We start from the raw sequence: 10,017 nt of genomic DNA, 5'->3' as shown, positions 1-10,017 counted from the left end.
TTTTTTCCCCCAAGAGTTTTCAAATGGGAAAAAAAAAAAAAAAAAAAAAAAATCAGTCACCATGTACAGTTTTATTTCCAGCCACCGACTTCAGTTCTGTGTCTGTTTCAGCTTTCACAGGAAATCCAATGTGCTGTGGTTGATCATATCCAGTCCCTGGTGAAGTCAGAGAAGAGCCGCCAGGTGATGTGTGGATCTGGCTTGCTGAGCACCATCATAACTTCCTGTCAGGATGCCTTCCGCAATGAAAGCCATCCACTGCATCTGCCCCTCACTAGAGTGTTTGAGAAGCTTGCATCACAGGCTATTGAGCCAGATGTGTTAAGGTATCAGATTGTATCTAATGGAACCAATTTGCTTTAGTGGTGCAAATTTTTTGCAAAGTTTGTGTAATAATTAAATACTTCATGTAGTGCTCTGATTCAGCAAGACTCTTAGCCTTTTGTTTCAAGTCTCAGTTAATACTACTTACATATTGATCACAGGGTATATGCTTAAATGACTTACTGAAGATGGTATGAGTCCGTAGTGTTCTGCTGCATCATCTCTGCAGGGGTTGTAAAGCCATTTATGAATGGCAACTAATTAAGTAATTGCAAAACAGCTAGGGTTATTCAAGGTTATTCTCTCCTGGTATTCATATGGAGAAGCTGTTTCCTAAAGAGTAAAAGTGACTTTCTCTTAGCTCGGATCCATGTCAATGATAGATGCAGAAATAAAAAGTGTAGCCTTGTTTCTCAGTCTGTGTTGTTTCTACTTTGAGGATGTACTTTCTTCTTTAATGCTAACAAATGCTAGGCATGAGAGTACCTAATAGAGATCAGAGTGCAGATGAAGTTGGATATGCAGTGGAAGACTGGATATATTTTACTGGAAAATGGAACAGAATTTCTTCCAAAAAAAAAAAAAAAAAGAAAGGGCAAAAAAAACCCATATATTTTTTTCTGAAAAATTAGTAGTATTCAGAAGTATTGCTGAAGAAAATAAAACTTTGATTTTTTCAGTAGGAAAACCTTGAAAGAGGAAGTGTAAAGCAAAACAAATATTTGTGATTACACAATTGAAAATGTTCCTTCTGTTTTATTTGGGATGTCTTTAAAATTTGGTATCCAATAAGAAATCATAGAATCATAGAATAGTTTGGGTTGGAAGGGACGTTCAAAAGTCATCTAGTCCAGCCCCCCTGCTGTGGGCAGGGACATCTTCAACTAGATCAGGTTGCTCAGAGCCCCGTCCAGCCTGACCTTGAATGTTTCCAGGGATGGGGCATCTACCACCTCTCTGGGCAATCTGTGCCAGTGCTTCACCACCCTCAGTGTAAAAAACATCTTCCCTGTATCTAGTCTAAATTTACCCTCTTTTAGTTTAAAACCATTCCCCCTTGTCCTGTCGCAACAGGCCCTGCTAAAAAGTCTGTCCCCATCTTTCTTATAAGCCCCCTTTAAGTATTGCAAGGCCACAGTAAGGTCTCCCCGGAGCATTCTCTTCTCCAGGCTGAACAACCCCAACTCTCTCAGCCTTTCTTCATAGGAGAGGTGTTCCATCCCCCTGATCATTTTCATGGCCCTCCTCTGGACCCGCTCCAACAGTTCCATGTCTTTCTTATGCTGAGGGCTCCAGAGCTGGACACATTACTCCAGGTGGGGTCTCAACAGAGCAGAGCAGAGGGGCAGAATCCCCTCCCTCGACCTGCTGGCCACGCTTCTTTTGATGCAGCCCAGGATACAATTGGCCTTCTGGGCTGTGAGCGCACATTGCTGGCTCATGTCCAGCTTTTCATCCACCAGTACCCCCAAGTCCTTCTCAGCAGGGCTGCTCTCAATCCCTTCATCCCCCAGCCTGCATTGATACCAGGGGTTGCCCTGACCCCGGTGCAGGACCTTGCACTTGGCCTTGCTGAACCTCATGAGGGTTCACACAGGCCCACTTCTCGAGCTTGTCCAGGTCCCTCTGGATGGCATCCCATCCCTCTGGCATGTCAGCCATACCACTCAGCTTGGTGTCATCTGCAAACTTGCTGAGGGGGCGCTCGATCCCACTATGTCATTGATGAAGACACTAAACAGTAGTCGTCCCAGTATGGACCCCTGCGGGGTACCACTCATCGCCAACCTCCATCTGGACATTGAGCCATTGACCACTACCCTCTGGATGTGACCATCTAACCAATTCCTCATCCACTGAGCAGTCCACTCATCAAATCCATATCTCTCCAATTTAGAGAGAAGGATGTTGGGGGGGTCCGTGTCAAAGGCCTTACAGAAGTCCAGATAGACAACATCCATAGCTCTTCCCTTGTCCACTGCTGTAGTTGTTCCACCACAGAAGGCTACTAGGCGTAGAAAGTTGGTCCCAGAGGGCTGAGCTGCATTTGCATGGTTATTATGACTCCAAAGTATCTGGCTTGATTGTTTTCCTTTTTTTGTTGCTTTCTTCTTTTTTTCACGTTAGGCAATTTCTTTGGTTGGGAGGTTCTGCCCCACTACCTTCTAGGCCCAGCACAAACAGGACCAAGGCCCTTTCATGTCAGGGCAGTGATTCAGCTAACGCAGCCTGGAATGAAGGTAAGCACACAATGAACAGCCTGTTGCTGATACAGTAGCTATGTTATAGATGTTTCTGTAATGACAAGAAACTGCTGTTGGAGAAGGTTTCTTCAAGACAGTCCCAGTGAAGGTGGCATATGTCTGGATGTTTTAGAGTGGGTATTGCCCGGGTTGGGTGGTACTTGACCAACACTGAGAGCTGATCTAATGAGCAGCAGAGGTCAAATTATAATATGTGTGCTGAAGCCAGATGCTGACATAGACTCAGACTTTGCTGGATCACACATGGAAGCGATCTGTAAAAATACTAATCATATTCCACAAACCAAGGAGAGTGTCTCCTGAGTTTGCAACATGTTCTCCCTGTGGTTTATAGCTAGAAATAGAATAAAGATGTGAATAAAGAGCACTGCTTTTTGTAATCCCTAGAATATCCTAGTAGTCTGCCTTGCTTATACAGGCCATTTTCCATGCAAGTCCTTTCTCTGTCCTAACATATTATGCAGGTGAAAGGCTACAGTAGTAGCATTCGGCACTTAAACTGTTCTCATGTGTATGAGATACCTGATACAGCATAGTGCAAATTTGGGTCTTATGTTCTTTGCAGTCATTCTTCAGATCTTCTGCCGTGTGTTGGTTGTAACCATTCTGTTATGGCAGAATTGAATGGTCTGTGTATAAGAAAAATGGAACCAATGGGTCAGGAACCTTTTTTACTAGAGGTGAAGTTTGGAGCTGCCTGAAGATGTGTGGGGAGAAAATATGGCTATTGCTTCTGTAAGCTCATCTCTTCTGCCAGCCTCCCATTTTGAAATTTCCTTCAGTGCAATATTTTTGTGTATTGCTGAGGATGTGTTAGTTGAAGAGCATGCAACGCTGTTCTTAGCAATGATGAACTGAATATGGGCAAAGCCTGTAACTGAAAAAAGTATTCCAGACACTGATCTGGTTAGGCACTATGTTGATCTTGTAGGTTCAGAAGAGGACATGGTGGACAATAAAACTGATCTTCAGACAGTTGTGCCTGTCAGCAGCTCTCCCTGGGCGTCTAAGGGATCTGCATTGGCACTGCAGACTGCAATGAGTCTCATCTCCATGACATCACCTCGAAACTTCCAGCTCCGCAGCACTGCTTTGGCTCCATCGTTTGTGGAGTTTGACATGTCCATGGAAGGATATGGGTATTGCTGCTGTTGCTTTTCTCTTTAGCTGCTCTGTAGTCTCCAAGCCCTTATTCTGGACACAGCAACTAATCACACCTCTCTCCATCTTAGTCAATCCTTGTGCTCTATCACTGCCTTCCTTGCAGCAACGTTGCCAACCTATTTTGTTGTTGTCTTATTGCTGATAGCCTAGACTCTGCCTTGCTACCGTGATTCTGTGGTATTAAGTCCCTGGTGACCTTCAGGGATGATTTTATGTTTCTGATGAACGGGTGCTTGCTTGCTTTTGTAGGTGTTTATACCTCCCTACCTTGGCCACTGTCATGGGACCGAGTGCAGAGCAATCTGTCTCAGGAGGAATTGGCATGGGTAAGTACTTTGACTCACCTACAGCTTCCTGAAAGCACTGGCTTTTCAGCTCCACTTGAAAGCATTCAACATTTGTAAGAAATGGCAGCAAATAAGCTGTGTGTTTCAATACACTTCCATGCCTATGTCCCAGTGCGGCTCTGAGCTGTAAAACTCAGACTGCTCACCAAAATGCAGTATCAGATGCAGCTTCATAGTGTGATGCATTAGCATTAACATCAGCAATACAAATTTAAAGCAGGCTGCTAGGAAAACACTCTTAACAAGTAAAAGCCACCAGATTTTAGGGTAATCTCCCACGGAAGGAATAGAAACTGTCACTTAACATGAGATGGGATTCTCCTATAGCTCAAAACCCTCTATTGGGTGAACCGGGAAATGGCTGTACCTCTTGCTTCCTGAATTTTGTGAACTTTGAGAAAACTTGTTTCTGGCTCAGTGCTTGATTGATGAGCTCCGTGGCATGGAGATCTAGTAGTTATTTCCCAACAGTCAATTTTAGGTCATTTATACATGTGCACGCACTCACATGTGCAGTCTCTATGATATTGAAGATAGGCAGTGAAATCTAATAGAACAGAACAGAAATTAAACCTCATATTCCAATGCTGGTTCTTAGATGGTTTGGGCTACAAATGAAACAGAAGGCAGTTTGCTAATGTCTACACAGGGAAACCAACTTCCTCACTGCTTTTTTGTTTCCTGTCTGCAGGCACCAGAATGTTCCCTCCCTCAAGCGGCCTGACTCTCTCCTGCTGGTTTCTCGTTAGCAAGTTTGGTTTGGTGCACAACAGTCACCCACTCCGTTTCTTCACAGTTGTGAGGCACATGTCAAGAACAGAGCAAGAATTTGTTTGCTTTTCAGTAAGTTTCGTCCCGCAGGACCGTTCTTTGGTCATTTCCACAGAAGAAGTGGAATTCCAGCCGCTCGGTAAGGCTCTTCTCGGTCAAGCTGCAGTGCTGTGTCCTCTGATTATCTGGAATTTTTCATTAACAAATTTCCTCTTCTTATAAGTACCCAGGACATTAATGAGACTTTTTATCTCTTCAGTTTTCTTCTGGCAGCCTGTTGTGATTGTAATTCTTGGTCATATTTCAGTTTTAAGTTTGCTGTAGGCATTGAGAATTATTTTATGGGCTGCAATATGTGATAAAACTTACAGATACTCTAAGGAAAACTGAATGCCAGTTATATTGTTGTGTGTCCTTGTGGGGTCTGTCTTGAACCAGGTGGTCTCTGCCTGTTCTGTGTGGCAGTAGGCAGGTTTGGAGAGTAGGACTGAGGAGTTTGGGAGTGAACTAGCTTCCTGATCAAACAGCTTAATTCCTCTCCGCACTTCTAGAATGTTTTCTATCATGCCAGCCTAATAATCTTTTTTCCTTGTTGACATTTATCCCTTTCTCCTTATTGAGTATAGTAGGTACTTCAAATGTGAATGTGATTGAACATTGCAGAGGAGGTTGGGAATGGAGTGGGAATAGTAGCTGGGATTTTTTTCATGCACAGCTGACATTGTGTGAGTGCTCTGATTCCCTTAGATGACGTCAAAAATACCAGCTTGCCTCTTTTCATAAAAACTACAAATTAATGTACAGAGTTTTATCATCTCATGAATTCGCTAGGAATTTTTTCTGTGTCAGCTAACTCAGTGAATATCCTGAGGGGTTCTCTTAGAGAATATGTTGGCTTTGTCCTAGTTCAGTCTAGTTTTGCAGCATTGAGGCAGCTAGCAGGTGTTATTTGGGAGTATGGCATATTGTATGCTGGAGGGATCTTGAGAGTTGTGCGAGTCTCAGGTCCTGATAATAGACCATCAGGAAATGTTTTAAAGACATTGAACAGAATAGCACCAAATCACTCTATACCCGCAGAGAATCATGTTCTTTGTGTCACATTTGATAGCTGTGTTCCAGAGGCAGGGGAAAGTGAGAGGGACTTTCTGTTGACTGTCCCCTGTTTTTGCTCTTACAGATATCATGGAACCTGAGGGTGAGGTCCTAAATCCCTCCCCGTTTCCAGGGCAAGTCCAGTTTGGCTGTGGCAAGCTGCTGGTCACTGGCCAGTGGCATCATCTCACAGTGACAGTTGCTAAGGAAGCAAAGAAGAACTGCGTTGTGTCAGCTTATATAAATGGTCAGATGCTTGGCTCTGCAAAGGTAAAGGCTCTCTGCATAGATCTTGTGCCTGACATTTGCCTTTCATTGCTTTTCAATTTCACCTCCCCATGCACATACCATGACTTTTCAGCATTAACCTGAGAGACTCAAAGCACAGTGATTTGCATACACATGTGCCACTCTGTACTGTGTGTGAGTGGAGTTAGAAATCCATACAAACCAGGGTGTATTTGTGCTGCTTTTCAGAAGTGTGTTATCGGCTTATACTGATGCTTTGAACTAGTTCCCCCCTCGGCATGCAGATAACCCAGGCAATTTTGAGTGGTTGCACTCACCTGAGAGTTGGGGTTACCTAGTTTGCAGGTAGCTCAGGGTTATGTTGATGAAATTCAGTTGTATCCTGAGGCCAAAATTTTCTGAATTGACTAGTGATTTTGAGGATCTCTCAGTTTACACCCAAGATTTTCAGAAGTTGTCAGCTATAAAAAGTACATCACATTAAGGTGTGACCGGAGAACCCTAAACCGAAGGTGCTTTGGATTTAGGCTAAAACCTGCAAAGGTGAGGAGTTATGTAGGGAGCCTCCATTTTTGAAGAAAGGCCTGGAAAAGGGGAAAGGTCACAGAGAAATAAGCTTCTGTGACTGGCTAGCTCTTTGCAAGAATCCCAGGATGGATGGAATTTCCTCAGGCATCTTACACAGGCTTGTTTCAAGCTGTCCTCTTCCTGTTACACCCATTGAACAATCAGCTGATGAGTCAGTGGCCTTTTTCCCACTGGCACTCTAAGCATTTGGAAACAGATAGATGTTCCTCCGGGTTAGTTGTTCAGTGTGTGGGATAGCAGTTGAATTAAAATAATACTTCTTTGTTGAGTTAATAGAAATGAAAGAAATGTTTCAATTAGGAGAAATTGTAAACTTCAATGATATCAACTCATGAGTCCATTGCAAATGTTGGTGTAGCTAGTATTTCCCCTAATGTGCCATTTCTTGTGATCTTCTTGTTGCATAGGAGTCAGTTTCAGGTTGCATGAGATATCACGAGAAAGCAATCCAAATGCACCTGAAGGGTTCATAATCTACAGGATAAATGAGAAGAGCACCTGGTTTATATTATCATTATCATCATGCTCCTGGTTTTGAAGCTAATCTCAAATTATTTCTGAGATTTGATTTTTGGTTTTTGAATGCCCCAGGCTGGCAGTGTTGAAAATGCAGCCTATTTCTATTGCAGCTCGGGTTGGTGTGGTGGTTTTTTTATTTTTGTTTTTGAATAGACTCCTTTTATTAATTGAAACTTGGAACCTTGGTCTCTTCCTTCTTGTTCCGATATTTCAAATCAATCTCAACACATGCAAAGCTCACTTGTGTGTTTTATACTTCCCTTGTAAAAGCAACCTGTTTAATTCCAAATATTCTCTTTCCCATACTTGAGAAAAATGATCTGTCTTCTAAATGCCTTTTGGGACCTATATCCATTTCAAGAATGAAAATTTAATTTAATTTGCCTTCCTTCAAATGAGACTGAAAGTCATCAATAAAACTAGGCCTAAGCATTGCAATTGATTAAAGAATTCACAGCAAATGTGTTTAACATACAGTGAAACAGCTCATAATAAATAAAACAAGCCTTCAGTAAATAAAAGATGGTCCCAGTGCTGGGGTCTCTGACATGATGCAAGCCTTCACCCTGATGTGTAAGGTGAAGAAAAGATTGTGTAAGAAATGAGAATTGCACAAAGGTTGTTAATAATACCAAAAGCTATTTTTGGTGGTGGAGCTGGGGTGGGGGGTGGGTTACTGTGTTGTAACAAACCTAATATTTGTTCACTCAAGTATCAAGTTCTGCCTCCTAATATTGACCAGCCCTGTCTTCTACATCTCAGTAGTCAGAGATCAGTAAAAGCTAGGAGTCTCTCATCCTAACAGCAAATTGTTAAAGGCAGGGCTAAGCCCTGAAGTACAATATAGTTTCTCTCCACCAAAAAAATTCCAACTGCTTCCTACTAGAGCTGTCGTTACTTAAATAAAATAATAGACTCAATTTAGGAGGCTGAATCCTTATTTTGATACCAAAAATAAATGGTCCAATTTCCTAACCTATATAATTTTCATTGAAGCTAACTGATGCACTTGGACACTCTACGCTCTTCAGAAACTGTTTATTCTCTAGGTCCCTAGTACAAGGTGCAATCTGTAACTTGGCTTTCTGTGTTGAAAGTCACAGTCTGAGTTACGAAGTTAAGAACAGGAAAAATAAGTCTGGGGTCAAGATAGAGGTTTTTCTTTGCCAACACTTGAAATGATTTTGACTTTGTTTTTTTGAACAAAAAGTAGGCTTGAATGTTCCAAAATGCTTATGTTTGTGATACTTTTGAAAGTCCCGTTTCGAATCAGTAGTTGATAATTGTGTTGCACAGCTGACTGAGACTTCACTGAGGAAAGAGGTGGCAGGCAGTACCTTCCAGGGCCAAGACCTTAAGGCACCCCGAGTGTATTGAGTCCCCTCTGTGAATTCTTCCTCTGTTGCAGATGCAGTATCTCCAGCCCTTACCAGGTAGCTGTATGTCCATGGAACCCTCTTCCTTTATTGATGTCTATGGGTACATAGCTACTCCTCGAATTTGGAAACAGAAGTCCTCCTTGACCTGGCGCCTTGGCCCTACATACTTGTTTGAAGAAGCCATATCTGTGGAAACCGTGGAGATGATTAATAAGCTTGGTCCACAGTACTGTAGCAATTTCCAAGCAGTACAGCTTCAAGGTATGTGATAATTCTCATGTCCATCACTATTTATTTATCAGGGCAATGCTCTTTTTGTCCTTATAATCTGCTATTAGTGTTCCAACTGTGCCTAGAGCTTGCTCCAAAAGCCTGGAACTCTGCGTTTACTGAGTGTTGTACAAGATTGTAGTAGGATACCATGAGGATCTTGTAACATACTGTAAATTGGGCAGAAAAAGAAGGGCAGGAATCAAGCAGCAGAGAGAGCTGGAGAGTAGAGGGATAACATGTCCTTGAGGAGATGTAAGACTGTAATTTCTGTTGGACAAGCATTAAAGCAACAGCTTTGTAACGGAGACATTCTGCATTTATGGTGCTACAGAAAAACACAGCAGAAAAAGAAGCATCATTTTTAATTGCAAATGCCTGCAGAGTAGGAAAGAGCACAGGGGAGAGAGGGGTAGGGGAATAAGTTACATTCCATTTAATGAAGAGGCTTTTTAACTAAAGTATACTGTTAGCTTCAATTATTAAACAGGCTGACAAAACATTTCAGTTATTGATTACAGTTTGTTCAACAAGTAGTGCATTCACCTCTGTACTAGAGCTTGGGATGAAATGGGATGGTCATGTCCCATTTGAAAAGAGCAGAATAATCCCAGCTGATGATGCTCCAGCCTAAAGCAAAGTGAAAAGACCGGCTGAAAGTACTCCTTCAGGATGCTGTCTATCTAGACCAAAAAAATCTCCAAATCAAGCATGGGAAGGTGTTGTTGAAAGAGAAATTATGTCAAAATACAGCCCTAAAATAAAAATATTACCAATAGGAGTCAGAAGGATTTGATTTTTTAAGTGTTGAGTCTTTATGAAGTCTGGGGTGCTTGTTCTCTGCACACTAGTCTCCCCAGCTGGACTTTAGTACTAATCATGGATTGTGGGCATCTGACTCCAGCAATGCCCTGATGCAAGGAAATCACAGGGGCACTATACAATATGTGATCTCATAATTGTGAAATGATCTCTCTTTCTGTCTTCCCACTCCCCTGCTTCTCTTTTTCTTTTTTTTTATTTTTTTTTTTTTTTGGGGGGGGGGGG

The 10,017-nt window shown here is 42.3% G+C and overlaps 1 protein-coding gene across 1 annotated transcript in view; it reads left to right on the top strand.

The window, feature by feature from the left end:
- WDFY4 (WDFY family member 4) overlaps positions 1-10,017 on the top strand; it is a 144,312-nt gene that overhangs the window by 30,827 nt on the left and 103,468 nt on the right. Inside the window, 7 exon segments of the mRNA XM_009320630.1 lie at positions 112-326; positions 3,154-3,215; positions 3,520-3,727; positions 4,002-4,078; positions 4,791-5,009; positions 6,051-6,235; positions 8,730-8,961. Of these exon segments, the coding sequence (XP_009318905.1) occupies positions 112-326; positions 3,154-3,215; positions 3,520-3,727; positions 4,002-4,078; positions 4,791-5,009; positions 6,051-6,235; positions 8,730-8,961 (1,198 nt within the window).

Source organism: Pygoscelis adeliae, unplaced genomic scaffold, assembly GCF_000699105.1.
Source record: "Pygoscelis adeliae isolate BGI_AS28 unplaced genomic scaffold, ASM69910v1 Scaffold190, whole genome shotgun sequence".
NCBI lineage: Eukaryota > Metazoa > Chordata > Aves > Sphenisciformes > Spheniscidae > Pygoscelis > Pygoscelis adeliae.
This window is presented reverse-complemented; position numbering and strand designations above follow the sequence as displayed.